Source organism: Trematomus bernacchii, unplaced genomic scaffold (genome assembly GCF_902827165.1).
Source record: "Trematomus bernacchii unplaced genomic scaffold, fTreBer1.1, whole genome shotgun sequence".
Taxonomy (NCBI): Eukaryota; Metazoa; Chordata; class Actinopteri; order Perciformes; family Nototheniidae; genus Trematomus; species Trematomus bernacchii.
In genome coordinates this window covers 5958160-5974248 of record NW_022987547.1, presented here as the reverse complement: position 1 = coordinate 5974248, position 16089 = coordinate 5958160, and the positions used below count along the sequence as shown (strand labels likewise).

At 42.1% G+C, this 16089-nt stretch overlaps 1 protein-coding gene across 2 annotated transcripts; it reads right to left on the bottom strand.

The window, feature by feature from the left end:
• Positions 1-713: 713 nt before the first annotated feature.
• Positions 714-15548, bottom strand: nup155 (nucleoporin 155). 2 transcript variants are annotated; one of them, XM_034123342.1, is made up of 34 exons: positions 15408-15548; positions 14984-15150; positions 14194-14331; positions 13956-14052; positions 13778-13848; positions 13593-13685; positions 13182-13445; positions 13018-13091; positions 12824-12915; positions 12628-12725; positions 12357-12524; positions 12122-12222; positions 11746-11916; positions 11530-11640; positions 10727-10821; positions 10543-10628; positions 9009-9150; positions 8817-8883; positions 8600-8715; positions 7752-7855; positions 7396-7529; positions 5475-5666; positions 5010-5148; positions 4796-4931; positions 4545-4698; positions 4353-4457; positions 3963-4117; positions 3703-3832; positions 3502-3615; positions 3287-3407; positions 2772-2882; positions 2283-2419; positions 2023-2129; positions 714-1544 (listed from the first exon to the last, which is right to left on the bottom strand). In XM_034123342.1, exons 2-34 carry the CDS (start codon positions 15123-15125, stop codon positions 1406-1408), a joined length of 4104 nt encoding a protein of 1367 aa, XP_033979233.1. In that variant the 5' UTR covers positions 15126-15150; positions 15408-15548; the 3' UTR covers positions 714-1405. The 2 variants fall into 2 exon arrangements, with proteins under 2 accessions (XP_033979233.1, XP_033979234.1); XM_034123343.1 differs by having other exon boundaries at positions 14984-15542.
• Between the last annotated feature and the right edge of the window lie 541 nt (positions 15549-16089).

Here is a 16089-nt window from a genome sequence, read left to right as displayed (position 1 = left end):
TAGCAGTATAGTATTTTCTTTGAGAAAATTGACGGCAACTAAATCATTTCTTAAGTCAAATACCAAACATTCCCTAGTTTCAGTCCTTCAGAGATAAGGATTTGCTGCTTTGCGTTCTCTTATGTGATGGTTAAGAGGATATTTAGGGGGTTGGACTGTTGTTCAGACATAAAGACATCACAATGCAAAATGTTGGTAGTGAAGATTAGAAAATATAATATCACTGCAGTTTATAAGAGAACTTATCATTCATGTATTCTAGCTACCTGTTGTGCCCAAAGATGCATGAAGACATTATACAAATGTAAAGTTCCTCACGGATTACATTTCTTTACAATCTGGCTGATGTACGCAATATTTTGGCACTTGTATTTGTGTACGGACTGTTATTAAGTTATATCAACCCACTATCAGGTCAAAAATGATTTTGTTTTTTTACGAGGCTACAAATTGTGCACTTGAGTGTAAAGCTAATTGGAGAAAGAAGGAAAACACTGCACTGTTGGTGATGACAGTAAGAAGTCTTGAGTGCCATTTGCAATTAAAGATAATTGTGTAAACACAAACAGTGACACCATTAAGTCCAATATTGCACTCCCTCTGCAGAGTCACATAATCAACCCAAAGCAATTAAATCCTCCTTTCTGCTGCTAATTGTTCGTAATGTTTAGTTTTCCTAGTGTTTTCAAAACATCCACAAAAACCATGACAAGTTTTATTTCTTTATAAAAAATGTTTTATGGTTTTTTTCAAAGATTTCGGTGTAGCACTGTGATCTGCACCGGGATAAAAACTTGCTCTACATTCAAAACAATCACTTAAATCAGCCAAAAAGACAAAATGTAAATGATACACATGGAAAACAAATGTTGAGTTGTTTGAATGACCTTTGGCAGAAGAGACGACATTGTGGCCAAGTTATGTACATAATTACAACATCCATCACTTTGTTTGGAGGTAACGTAGAAAAATCTGAATGACTCCCCTGTGATCAAAAGACTTAGGTCAGGTATCTTTACATAAGGTAGTCATACGAAAATATCAAAAATTCATTATCAATAACTGCTTTTTCAATACATGAAAACCCAAATATCTTGTCAATTTAGACATCCATATTTTAGACCTAGCTATTTCAACACAATGCAGATAACCAAGTTGTATTTCAGCATAATGTTTAGACTTAGAACAAAATGTATTAAATAAGTTATAAAACTTCTTCGGTCTCCCTCATCTTTATCAGAAGACTTAAGAGTTATCGGCTACCAATGTCCGTTATAAAGCACCCGCTAAGCTGGAACGTATCAAACCGAAGGGAAAAAGAAGCAAACTCGATCAGCTGTTTAATTAAGGCCAACAGTGCGAGATCCAGAGGTCACCTGTCCCGTGAAGAACGGCATGGCTAGCGTCAGTGGAGTTTCTCCAGCTTCGCCTGCAGGGACTTGAAGTTCCCGATGGTTTGTTGAAGGGCCGAGTTGGGGCTCAGAGACTGCAGCTCCACCAGGTATCCACAGATGTTGTCCAGACACACGTTCGTGAACCGGCGTCTGAAATGGAGGGAATACAAGCTGTTAAACCAGGTTTACTGTAGGTTTATTGCAAGTTTTCTCAGTTTAAAAACACACTAGTTGTCTTGCTGATGCTACAATAAGCTTCTGTATTTCTTATTTGTATTTCCCCAGACAGTGATTACTAGCTGAGATGCAATGTAGGGAAATTTGCACTTAAATCACTATCCATCCTTTACATTAAAATAGCTTTAGGAACACATTTCTCCACAGCCTGAATGGTCAGGAGTATGTATGAACCTTTCTCTGTACATACAGGCCTGTGAGTATTGTCTCAATAGTTTTTCTATCTACTGTGTGTTTGACTGACTGAATGTATCTGCTGGTGGTAGCACAAAAGTGATAGACAGACACGATGTGTTGCCTAGAAAATAGCAAAAAATGCCTCAGTATGATCAACACAAAGCCAAACACTACAGCCCCCTATGCAGGCCAGCAGCTGAGCAGCAGTGATTACCTGTCATAGGTTGGTACTCTGCTGGGATCATCCACGTATCCTGACAGAAGAACGTGGATACACTCCACCAGGTGGAGAGGTTTCTTCAGCCGCTGCCAACAGGGATCCTACAGGCCCCAAGGCAGAATGGTGGATTAAATAAAATACAATTTAGTCTTCAGTCCACAAGAACAACAACTGCTGCTTATAATCATGTCCATACATTTCAGCAAAACTATAAAAAAGGATGGATTTAAACAATGGTTTTTTTAAGCATGTACCCGGGTTTTGAAGAGTTGGTCATAGACCTCGAGGAGGCGCGGTAGCTGAACTCCGATCTCCTGCATGGTGCAAGTGACGAAGCCCACGTCCCAGTTCAGCCGACACACTTCCTGCTCTAGAAACTTCACTAGGAACTCTGAAATCACAGGACATCGACACTTATTAGCATTGCAATGTCAGCACAGTGTTCATCGCTGGGGGGGAAAGGAGTTGGGATTCACATAATTGATTGAGTGCATGTGAGTAGGTACCAAGGATGTATATAAAATGAATCATTGTCTCCACAGAGAGGACAGGTTGGAACAGGTTGTCAGTTTACGAGAGGGCAATCACCGTGACCCTGCAGGCCTGTGCCCGCGAGACATGTTGACATGTATGATGCAAAGGGGAAGTCTAATTATATTACTGTTAACAAAGTAGTAAACAGCGAGACGGAAAGTTCTAACGAGGGGAAAATTGAACATAATTACAGGAAGGTATATGCTCACCCAGAGGGAAATATCTTGGTGTTCCGGCGTAAATCCTTCCCAGTGAGACCAGTTTCAAACTGAGAGTCCTCATCCTGTCTGCTGGACTCATGGCCACGCTGTCCGCCATTTCTGGAAGAGACAAAACAATAATCATTCACACATGCAGCTAATAAAAACATTTTTAAAAAGGATTTGCAAGCAACAATTGCAGATTTAACACGCTGAATGGCTTTGGACTTCTCCACACATTTACTTTCCTCTGAAATGCATTTAGGTGTACCATCATACTTTTTTGAAACAAATGTTTAGACTGACGAAATAAATATTTAAGACCATTAAGTAGTTGTGGTTAGAGTAGTTTAGTTTTTAGGTTAGTGTGGGGTATGTTTTTGGGTTGTAATGTTCACATGAACTTTCTCAATTCTTTATGTATTGTAAATTGTACTTGCATTTTTATTTAAACATCTGAATGAATAAATAAAATGAATGAATGAAAGGGTACTATTTTAAGAAGCTGCTGACTTGTCACTTGCCTTTCTCCATGATCTCCTGCCACAGCGAGTGCACCAGGATTGGGTCGGAGTGTCCCGCACAGTGAATGATGGCCAGTTTGCACTCGGACAATTTGAAATGGTCAGCAAACTCCCCGTAGAGCTACATCAGAGAACAATAACCCAGCATTTATAAAAGATTCCCTTCACTTTATCTTCCTCATCATCATTATTCTGCTGCTGTGTGTGTGTGTTACCTTGGTGATGTCCATGAGCTCAGAGTCCAACTGAGAGATGACATTTTTCACTGAGGGATGATGGGAGTACTGTCTGATCAGAGTGTCCTGGATCTGGACTTGAATACGCACCAGCTGGGAAGAAAACACAGAAAGTTAGCAGTGACAACGCCTGATCTCACCTAGATCTCTCTCAGCGTGATCACTGCCACACACACGTACCTCCATCTTTTCTTCCAGCTCGTGGAGGAACTCTCCGTCAGACGCCTGAGCCGAGATGCAGGAGGAACTCTTAGCAGACAGGATGGCTCGGGCGATGTACTCCAAACGCTGCTTCAGTGAGATCTCAGTGCTGCAGAATCAGAGAAGGATCAAGAATATTTTTAAGTCTAATGTCAGTGTAATTTTTATTTCATTTCTGGAGATATTTAATTTGAATCTAACAGAATTAAATGTATTATCCAGTTGTTGCGAGTACAAACCTGTGCATGTCAGCGAGACGAGCGAGTACGTGAGCCGCTTTGCCAAAGTTACGGTTCTTCTCGTAGTAGCGCCACAACAGGTCCATGTTGTGCACCTTACTCTGGTCCTGCTTGATCATATGCATCAGATGTTCCTCCAGGTACGGAGAATTCACCTGGATAACAGAAGACAGCTGTAAGATACATGGCAAGCAACAACAACAACAACAAAACAGGAAAGTGTCTCAATTCATTAGAAAACACAAAAGTTGTTGATGTTTGTCATAAACTCTAAATTATTTGCTCATTTCTAAAGGTCTGGGGATTTTTCATTAAAATAGGCAGGGGAAAAAAGCCTGGACATAGAAAACACAAACAGGAAATTCATTAAGACCACGATTTAATTCCTACCTCTAGCAGCTTGTCAGTCAGGTCGGCCTGAATCAGCCAGTTGTACAGAGCGATGTGAAACAGCTCGTCCTGAGACCGCTGGGCCAGACCCAGGATCTGCTCAAACTACAAACAGCATATCCTCATTAATAATGCAGATCCTGAACACTGCTGTGGTGAGAATTAAGCATCAACTGTCTCCTTTATACTCACATGAGCTGTAGCTTCTTCATTACTGAGCATGTTGGGGTCAGAGGTCATGACAGGAGGCCCAGGCTGCTTCGGTACGCTGGGGGACTGAGGGGCCGCCTTGCTCTGGTTCACCAGCTCCTGCATGGTGTCTGTGATGCACTTATAACAGCAAAGCCTGGAGCAGACAGAGGAGGGGGGGGGAACACATGTTGGGTGACGAAAGGAAATGGCTTTCAACGCTGCTGATTTGGGTGCTGTTTATTTCCTGTTACCTTTCCTGGAAGGCCTGCTGTCCCGCCCCGTCCTCCTCGGGCTCTCCGTTCTTGTAGAAGTGGGGCCCCAGCCTCTGTGGGTCCTTCTTGTCTGCTGCTGTGAGGCACAACTCGAGGACGCCCTCGTAGAAACGCACTGAGACCATTTAAAAAGCATTAGTATTGGTGTCAAAAAACAAAGCACAGCATTACCGTGTGTGTTGTGTGTCCTCACCTTGTCTGTACTGGGAGCAGACGAGCGGCAGATCTGTGTGTTGGCTGATCTGCTGGTAGAGCCGTAGAGACTCCTTCAGTGTTCGCTCTTTATCGGCTTTATTCTGGATCTGCTTAGAGCTCTGCAGCAATTCATTAGCCTGAGTGGGAGACAAAAGCAACAAATTAGGACACATGAATCAATGCTGCTAAATCAATCCCGTTGAATGACTGATGCACCCAAAAGCATCCTGAAGTTAGCAAGAACTGGAAAAGCAGAAAGACATCAGTAAAACTCAAATCAGACTTCTAACGCCATAATAAAGACAGGATTTGTACTGTTAGGATAGTCATTCAATTATAATAGTTAAAGATAAGGAGAAAGGTTTGATTATGTCCTACTTTATCCGGTGCATTTGAAAAGATCTTAACAAGAATATATTGTATTTCTAAAACCTTTAATGAACCATAACACTTATGTTTGTACCTTGGAGCAGACGCTGTCGTCGCTGCTGTACAGCAGGGGGCAGATGTCTCGCAGGTGATTGCTGATGGCCTCCACAGAGGCGTTATCTTTGATGTAGACATTAATGACGGCTGTGATGAGCGCTCCAGACAGCTCCTTGCCCCGGATCACTACATCCTTAAAACTTGCTGCCTTCATCTGCTCCTGAAACTCCTGAAAATAGAAAGAGTGGCAGGTTGAGCAGCAATAGGAGGAACCATGGAGAAAACACATTCAGGGTTCTTACACCTTTTCCAAAGTCAAATTCAAGCACTTTTCAAGCATTTTCAAGGTGCATTTTCAAGCTTTTCAAGCATCTTACAGCTGTTGTAAATTACATATTTATATACACATACTTATACTCAAATGATTATTTCCCTACCTCACATTAAATCAGATGTTCTTTATGCTATAAACAACCAAATGTGTGTTTCATAATAGCATTCTACATGAGGATGAAAAATGAAAAATGTTAGAAAAGAAAACTAAGTTTAATATTTCAAAATGAGTGACCCATCTGTACGTAGACTGGGCATCCCATATAACCTGCTGAGCCAATATAAAACAATCAGCCAAATAACTTTTCAATATATTATTGATTACTATTTTTTAGGTACTTTTAGGTTGGCAGTAAACACAAGTCAGAGGTAAATGGTGTACTTTGACTCCACTACATGTATTTAATACCTTTAGTTACTTTACAGATGTGGATGAATGATGTGAAATATAATCAAGTGTTAAATCAGACTTTAGTTCCACCTGGAGTAAATTCACAAGCTACTCTGTAGTATACAACGTCATTCAAACTAGCTGCACCTTTACCAGCTTTGAGAACACTTTCATGATCAATCATTATAAAACATATCATATACACAATTATTAGGGATGCTCCGATCGCCCATTTTGGAGCCGATCGCCGGAATCAGTATCGGCCGATACCGATATCGCTCTCTTTTCCTCTCTCCCCCTCTCTCTCTCTCCTGACAGCCCGTCAGTATCTCATGCAGCTCACCGATCCAGTAATGAGCGACCCGACAGTGAAGAATAAATATATTTATAACTAGTTTAGCTTGTTCCAGAGGTAGATAAAATAGCTAAGTGTGTTAGGTCTAACTCTTAATGTGTGTTCTGCTCCGCTCACCGGTCCGTCACAGCGGGTGGAGCTGCAGGATTTCTGCTTCACACACACATTGCATACCGCTATTTTATTGTCATTTTCGGACACTTAAAATACTGCCAGACTAGTGAAGCCATTTTGGCGAGCTTGTTTTGCCGCGCACAGAGAAAAGTGTCATGTATTTTACATGCAACGATAGCCTAATCTAAAATGCTCTACTACGGCGTACCTTTCGTGTGGTGTGTGGCTCGTCAGCGCAGACTCTCGCATCGTTATTGTTGCACACTCTGCAGGAGGCTACTCTTGGGCTTCGCTTGACCCTCGTCTTAGCCATGGCTTGTATTTGTCTTCTGCTAGCCAACGCTCGTTGAAACGGCAACCTCCTGGCATACTGTCATCTATCACTCTCATCAGAATGCCCAGGTCACACACGTAACAAATACACTTGCCGGTCACGCGCATTGCGCGGGACGGCCGGAGCGGAGCTGTTTTATGTAAAAGCGAAGCAATTAAGCGCGCTCCGACTTCTTTATTTTCTTTTAATCTAAAAAGCGAAGTAAAGCATTTACAATTTCAAGCACTTTATCCCAAAATCAAGCACCATTCCCAAAATTCAAGCACTTTTCAAACCTTGAAAACACCTCGTACAATTTCAAGCATTTTCAAGGATTTCCAGCACCCGTACGCACCCTGCACATTGTATACTGCGTTTAAAGAGGAAACCGTACGTGTATTACGTGGATGATTAATGCAGAGATAATGTATGAGCATCTGTTTGTGATGTACCTTAGGCAGCTCAGACATAATGAGGCTGAACTGATGATCACAGAGAAGCTTCAGGAGGGCCAGAGTCTGGTAGCAGCGATGCACCAACTGCTGGATGCCCTGCAGAGACACTTTCTCATACACCTGAGCCTTGGCTGGAAACGGAGACGGAAACAAAACAGAGAGAGATACAGGAATAAGCATTAATAAAGACATCAGTAACCAGAGAGAAACATAAACAACTTTTTCTTCTTGTGTTAGTACGTCAAAGATCCACATTCACTCTTTCCCTATAGATCACATATATCACATTGATTTGGGTCTTTCCTTTCCAATATTCAGAAGAAAAAGGGGTGAAACCTGCCCTCATAACTCACTGTGAAATTTCCTCTGGAGTTCCTGCTGGACCTGCTGAGAGTTGGCTCCGTCAGGACGCATAAATCCAAGCAGCCTTTGCTGCAGGTTGGCAGGGGAGCTGAAACTAACAGGGAGCAGCACAGATGTTGTTCAGTAGAGTTTGATCAGATCTAGTTCCTGTTTCTTGCAAGTTTTCATATAGTAAGTACTAACAGTGACAACGTAGAAGTAATAGGAAATGAGTAAATATGTTTATTATTATTAACCACATAATCAGCCATGAGTTGAGTCATGAGAAAGCTTTCATATCAACACAAATGCAGCATTGATGTAGTTCTTATTAGCTTTGATCAGTGAAACACAACCACCTGCAGTGTTTCCCCTAGGTTTACTGCTTTGGGGGGGGTGCTGTCTGAGCGGGGGGGGATATTTTTTTTTTTTAATCCTCTGGAGCAGAGAGAGGAGCTGTGGCTTATTGTTATTGATTAATGCATCAGTGTTTCTTAGGGTAAAAAACACTAAACTCACAACTTAAAATGAAAGCGTTTAGTTTATTTAATAAAAGAGCACATGTTCAATGTGAAAAGTGACAGTAGATATAGATTAGTTGCAATTTGGTGCTATATATATATATAAAAAAAAAAAAAGATTATCATTTTTTTTTTAAACACTTGAATTTCAGGGGGGGTGCGGGGCTCCGTTGGCGGGGCGCAGCACCCCTCCAAGACAATGGTAGGGGAAACACTGACCTGTTATTACATGATCTAAGTCTTGTACGTTACTTGAGAACACCTGAGTGTCAGGACATGTGTGCACTGATGTGTGTGAGAACTAACAGAATCCATCAACAACATTACCCTTAGTTTACCTTGCAGCACCAAGAGCCGAGGGACTGAACTGAGAGTTTTTATCCAGAAACTCCCTCAAACCGCCGAGCTCCAAAAGTACCGACTCCAGATCAAATGAACTAACGCTGCTTTCCAACTGTGGAGACGACGGATAAAAGGCAGTGTTATCGAACCTCTACTACCGTTATTCTAAAAACATCAACTATTAAACAGTTAAATAAATACGTGGATACTCACAATAGTAACAGTCTGACTCCCATTGGCCACGGTTTTCTCAAAAGCAAGACTTCCATCCCAAATATTTCTGTTAGGGTGAGGTCAGCAGGGAACAGGGGAGAAATACATGTTCAGTACGGATACAGACTGAAGAGGAACATATTTCAGATTCATAATGTGTCGACGTGACAACCAATGACAGGATTTACTTACCCGAGAATGCGAGCAAAGTAGATACAGATGCCGTTGTGTTTCCCTGAGAAGATCACCTCTGGGCCAGCCGTCATGGGTGTGAGGGGGGCCGACCCAGAATGCATTGGTGTGAAAGGTGCAGCCAAAGCTGGGGGCATGATGCCTAAGGGTAGAGTAAGAGGAATGACTAAAGCTCACACGTCTTTCATAATAGTGTTACAACATGTGGTGTTTGAAATGTTTCAGCAATACATTTTGTTTGTATATTCTGTTGACCCAAATAGACACAGTGAGTTTAAGCTTTTACGTTTAGTCTTTATCTAGAATTCCCACAGTCAGTTTTTATTTATAATAGGGCTGTCAAGTTAACGCGTTAATAACCCGTTAACGCAAAAAAAAATTAACGCCACTAATTATTTTAACGCGATTAACGCATGTGTATTTTTTGTCCTCGGCCGCCCCGTAGTTTCAGAGCGCATCGAGTTTAAAATACCATCTACAAGCTGATGCTGACAGCCCCGTTCCTGCCGCCCGCTTGTGGCAGACCACACTTCCACGCTCACCGGCAGGCCCGGACTGGCCATCGGGAGGACCGGGAGGGTGTGTGTGTGTGTGTATGTATGTGTGTATGTATGTGTGTGTGTGTATGTATGTATGTGTGTGTGTGTGTGTGTATTTATGTATGTATGTATGTATATGTGTGTGTGGCGCGACTCGCGCGAGCGAGGCACACCTTACGTGTTGTTGTTGTTGTTGTTGTTAGCATCCGGTGCTAGCTAGCTGCGCTAACGGATATAAGGAGCTGTTTCAATGACATTTCGCCGACAACTGCGCCGAGCACTCTTGACTTTATGCAGGTAGCCAGACAGTGGGACATTGTACGAAAAGTCAGCACGCGCAACATGATTGCAGCTCCCGTTCGAGCATATATGCCTTGAGCTGCACATAGCTCCAACGATCCACACACACACACACACACACACACACACACACACACACACACACACACACACACACACACACACACACACACACACACACACACACACACACACACACACACACACGTACACACACACACACAACACACACACACCACCACACCACACACAACCACACACACACACACACACACACACACACACACACACACACACACCACACCACACACACACACACACACACACACACACACACACACACACCACAAACACACACACCACACACACCACACACAACACACACACAATTATTTGTATGAGAGAGGTTCTAGGTGGAATTGAGGCGAATATTTGTAATGTTCAGGTTGTTGTGTTTAATATTTCATGAGAATATTTGTCATTGTTCAAATGATAATAAACAACATATAAAGCATATTGTCCACTCATATGTTGATATGAGTATTAAAAACTTGAAAATATCCCTCTAAGGTACATTTAGAACAGATAAAAAATGTGCGATTAATTTGCGATTAATCGCGATTAACTATGGACAATCATGCGATTAATCGCGATTAAATATTTTAATCGACTGACAGCCCTAATTTATAATGTACCTGGTGCTGGAGAGCTCATCACGGGTCCAACAGTACTCGGAGATCCCATGGCTGCTGGGAATCTCATCTGTGCTTCCCCTCCATATCTGATCACCACAACAGAAACAACAAAGGAACTGCTTTTAATTGTATGTGCAGTGCAAGTGATTGTTAATATGAGCATGTTGTAAAAATGTGATCTGACCTGAAGAAAGCTCTGGTGGCCCACTGTGAAACCTCTCTGTCACAGGCAGAACTGGAACAGGCCAGGATCAGTGCTGTGCCACAAGCCTGCTCCTCCTGTACGGAAATGAATAACAACTCAAATATAATCACAGGGTATATGCAGGAATCCTGAAGTCAAATTTAATACATTTTAAGACCTTTTTTAAGACCCTTTCCATACATTTTAAGACCTCATCGCCACTTCGAGTTCTAACCGGTTACATTGGCGACACACTTTACCTCACATTTACTATATACAGTATTGATTGTCCTTCCTCTTTATCTTCCAACCATTTGGACGCAGACTTGCATTTCCCCATAACGATGTTGTTTAACAACCGGCGTAAACGGACCTTCGCGCGCTATCAAGCAGTGAGCGTGCGATGTCCTGTTCAGATGACGTCAAATCCAACGGGATGCCATAAATAAACTACACAGAATCACACTACACACCTACGCAATGATTACATTCAGGCAAACTGTAGAATACAACCTCTTTGGACAATTTATATACTTATTGAAAACAAGCTACAAAATGTAATACCTTGGAAAATGCCGTTTAATGCTTTTTAATAGCCTTAATTTTCGCTAAATTGATTTATCAACTTTTAATACTTTTTAAGACCCCGCGGACACCCTGATACAGTACATGCAGGCATTCATTAAGTGATGATGTTTGTGTGTCGTGCAACTGCTGGCTTACAGTGTGTAGCCTGAAAACATGTGTATCTTTTTCCGGTTTAAGAGGATTAAAACATTTGAAAGAGGGAAAAAGCTTCGTACCCTGTGCAGCTTGAAGAAACGCTCCACCTCTTCGCTCTCTCCTCCGGCACAGCTCACCAGCAGGTGGCGGAGCTGGTCTACCGGCCGCAGTTTTTGGAAGATATGACTCCCCTGCAAGGACGGCAAGAAGTCTACACTTAGTATACAGAATTTAAAAAATGTTTGGTTGACAAGATTGATTGTGTGTGCAATAATGAGAGTGAAAACAGTTTTGACCTTTGCAGAGAGAAGGACAAACTTCTGTGGAGGAATGTTGTGCTGCTGGACGACCACAGGGGAATCAGTGATGGGGATCAGTGCTGTGTTCAGAGGAGAAGATATCTTGGATGGTCTCTCCTCATTAATGGCACAAAGAGCCCAAGAGTGTCCATCGACATTAGACATCATCTGCAATAGAAGGCAGAAGAAAAAGAGGCATCATTTAAGGTTTCTTTCAGTGTAGCCTGGCTTTTAGGTAGTAAAGCACTCTTTATCTAAAAAAAAAAAAAGGTTCATTATTTCTGACCGAGAAGTAAGTATAGATAGCAGTAGAAGTAGTAGTAACAGCACACCTTAACTGTCACCTCAACTTTGTTTTGTCTTGAGAGCCTACCTGAGTCTCCATCAAGGGTTTCTTGAAGGGGAAGGAGTCATGGTTGATGCACCAGAGGATGTCACTGTCTTCTGTCTCTGAAGCAGCCATTAACAGAATACCTGCAGGATTTAAACAAAGAAAAGACAAATGCTATAAACAGGCAGATCTGGATTATTCTTAATATTGGGGTTTGTTGAGTTTTGAGTGAGTTGGTCCTTGTGGGGAACTGAATAGCAGACAGAAGAGTTTTTACCTTTGCTGTGTAGTGCCTTATGGACCTTTGCAGGTTTTTGGAGGGTAGAAGATGCAGAAAACCCGGGCGGCAGGCGGACGTGGACCAAAGCCAGCAGGCTAGGTCGCACTGCCAGGTGCCTCTGGTGTGGGAGGGAGAAAGGTGTAGTGCTGAAGTAGAGACGCACACCTAGAGAAAGGGATATGGCGCACACAAAGTATAAACATTTCATATTATTCAACACGTGTCCTACTGTTTTTGCTACTTTTCGTTACTGCTCTGATGTCTTTACCTGCATGAGTGACAGCAAGCAGGTGACAGTCTGACGACTCAGATCTGTCAATCACAGAGATCTGGACGATAGGTTTGAAGACTGAACGATCTATTGTCCTGCAAAAGAAGGAGAGTTAAAGAGACGGAAAATGATATATTATCCAGATGACAGATGTGAAACAAACACGTTTAAGGATCGACAAACCCGGACATACCTGGCAATGTTTCCAGCAACAGCAACAATTGTGTTCTGAGACATGGTTGCCACACGACTCATGCCCTGTCCGTCAGCACCCAGGTCATACACCTAAAACACAGACAAGTTCATATTACGTTTTGGACCTTGATAAGTTTCTTAATTTATCCGAAACAGCAACACTTTAAAATGTGATTTCACAAAGCGCCATACCTGCAGGACACCTTTCTCTGAGCGTGTGAAAAGTGTGTTGCGGGAGTTGTCAATCGCAATCTGCACGATGGGGTCTGCGGAGGACAAGGACATCAAAAGGTTACATTTCATTTTAATTAAATCAAGGACGTTTTTTCCACATGGATTTCAGTCCCTCTCCTCACCGTCTTCAGAGAAGGAGAACTGGAGCACAGAGGGCACGAGGAAGGACAGAGAGCTTTTGGAGTGGTTGATTTTTCTGCAGCGCTGGCTCAGCCATCCCGCCTCGGCCTGGTAAGCGATCTCATAAAGGCAGCCGTCCTTTCCTGCCATAAAGATGCGTCCCAGGTCTGTGGAGGTGATGGAAATGATGTAGGTGTTGTCTGTGGGGATTGAGAAGAGGGGGTCTGGAAGGAGCTGCATCGCACCAGACATGCTGTCATTCAACCCTACGACAAAACAAAGAGAAAGGTCAGAAACAGTCAAATATGTGGACCAGTGTTACTCCAAGCCCACAATTAACTGTCACATTGGAGTAAGGAAACCAAACACTATTCACAGTAAGCTGGAAACACAACATTCAAAGGAGGACTCACCAGCCTGGCTCTTGGGGAAGCTCAGCCCGAGGATCACTACATCCACTGAGGTGGCCAGTACTAAGAGGTAGTGGATATGTGGCTGTAAAATCCCTGAGAAGGAAAACACAACACGTACACATTACTCAAATTAAAGTGCTTCAATAAAAATATAAATTAATAATGAATGCTGAGTTGACACATACCTTGTTTTGGTTTTACAAGGCCCACTGCCAGAATTGTTTCAATAAGGCCATCAAAATAGGCCACATCTCCTCTACAAAGAATAAAGTGGAAAAAAGCAATTAATTTAAAAGCACTGCGTGTGAACTTCAGCTGGTTTCATGTACTGCTTTATGATCCTCATAAAGTAAATGTACTCACCCATCTTCATAATTCCACATAAAGATGTCATTGTCAATAGTAAGCCATGCTCGAGAGATCTCTGGGAAAACTCCCATCATGCAGTTACATTGCATATCTGTGAAATTGTTAAGTTGAAACTCAAATACAACACAAAACAAAAAAGGGATCAACTAAACTGTGTGCTATGTGCTTGATAGAAACCTCCTGGTCCAGTGAATTTGAAATGATTTTATTTCCTGAATGATAAAAAGGATACGGCTGAACTGCTCCACCAGCTCTGGCGGCAGAGGGACCCGGCGGACTGCACTGAGCTCCGGGAGGTTTGGCACACTGAGTAAACCCGGTCCCTGCAGGGGGTAGTCCATGTCCGACACTCCAGAGAGGGACGGCATATCTATAAACACATGCAATACCAGCAGATCAAGCACTGTCCCAGACATTGGATCCCAATCATAATATATATCAGTTATATACAAACATAATCAATCATAGTGTTAGAAAGTCAGCAGAAAGTATTTTGGCGTATTCAACCAGTTGATGGTTCCACTCTTTTAGCTGGCCTATTTTCGTCCCTGTTAACATGGGTGCCAGAAAACTTGTATGTTCAAGAGCTTAACAGATTCTGACAGAAACAGGTTCAAACAGTAAACACATTATTTCTGTAAATAAATCTAGTTAGGGTGTGATCTCTCTTCTTATATATACAGTGGAATGGAAAACTAATGTCATATATCAGTGTCTTGTTGGTAGTTAATGTGGAAAGAGTTGCAAAAGGTCTTCTCTAAGCATGATCAATGTTTTGTCTCAGAATGACTGCTTTCTCTTTTGATGGATTACAATAACATGATAAAGCTACCTTTATTCGTCATCATATTCAATTACACAGGATCATTCCTCGAACATTTATCTGCCTAAAAACAATCTTTATAAGCACCAACACCAAACCAACATGTGTACTGTGGCATGGCAGCCCAAGTGTCAACAGAACCACATAAGTTTGATAGCTACACCAAGGTCTCTGTGATCCATCCCTTCAAAGGACTCACTGTGACATGGGACGCTGAGCAGCTCCGACAGGTCAGGGAAGCATCGGTCCTCCTGCAGATGTTTGTCGATCAGCCGGGAAGAGTTTTCCAGCGCTTCAGCGAGTGCAGCTGCGGGGCTGCTGGGTCCAGCGCCGGACGGCATGGCTGAGCTACCTCCGCTAACTTACCTACAGAACCGTTCAATGAGAGTTAACGATAGTGTCAGCAAAGGTTGCCAGGTTTTAAATGTAAATAATAAAAGAGATATCCTGCCAACTTCACTACAAATCAAACGTTCTGTCTGGTGCTAGCTGATGTTAGCATGCTGATGGAAGACCACCGGTTAGTTAGCCCACTGCTAGCAGTAACGTCTTATTATTTAGCTTGCAAGCTAAATGCTAGCTAAGTGTAAATTAAGTGTTTTAAAGTGAACTCGTTGCTTTACCCGACTGAAAATATTCCGCGTAGTAATGGGTTATTTGGCAAATAAGTTGTGTTCGCCAATGGAGCAGCAGAATTTAAACAAATACATATAACTAGCAGCCCGCCAACCTCATGCACACACAGCGGCAGAGGTGAAAGGTTTTTTTCCGGTGGACCAAATTCTTCTTCGTCTCCCTAATTTTCGCAGACTGGGACAAGTAAAACGTTATGCTGCCACCCAGCGGTCAATGTTATTTTATCTGTAATTCGCAGCACAAAGCATGTAAATAATCCTGTAAAAATGATATGTGAATAATTTAATTCAACTCAACCGATTGCCTTAGTATTCAAAGAAGAGGTATTAAACACCTAATTGCTTTTTAATTTTTCTTTTATAGAATGTGTTTGTTTTCTATTCATAACAAATATTGCAAGTGTTTATTTTATTTCAGCATCAAAATAAAGAAAATCTGATTCCCTTGACATGATTTATAATCACTTTGTAGCACTTTGAAATGTTACAGTAAATGTACATTTTAGGTTTCCATCGTTTTGATACTATGAAGAACTTCCTGTGTTTCTCTGTTCTCCAAAAAGCAAGTGGCTTCATAGCAATCATAAATTAAAGCATAAAGAGAGGAAAAATAAGAAGAAAAGGGGCATTCTTGTTCAATTCAAATCATCTGCTTGATCAAACGTTTTTT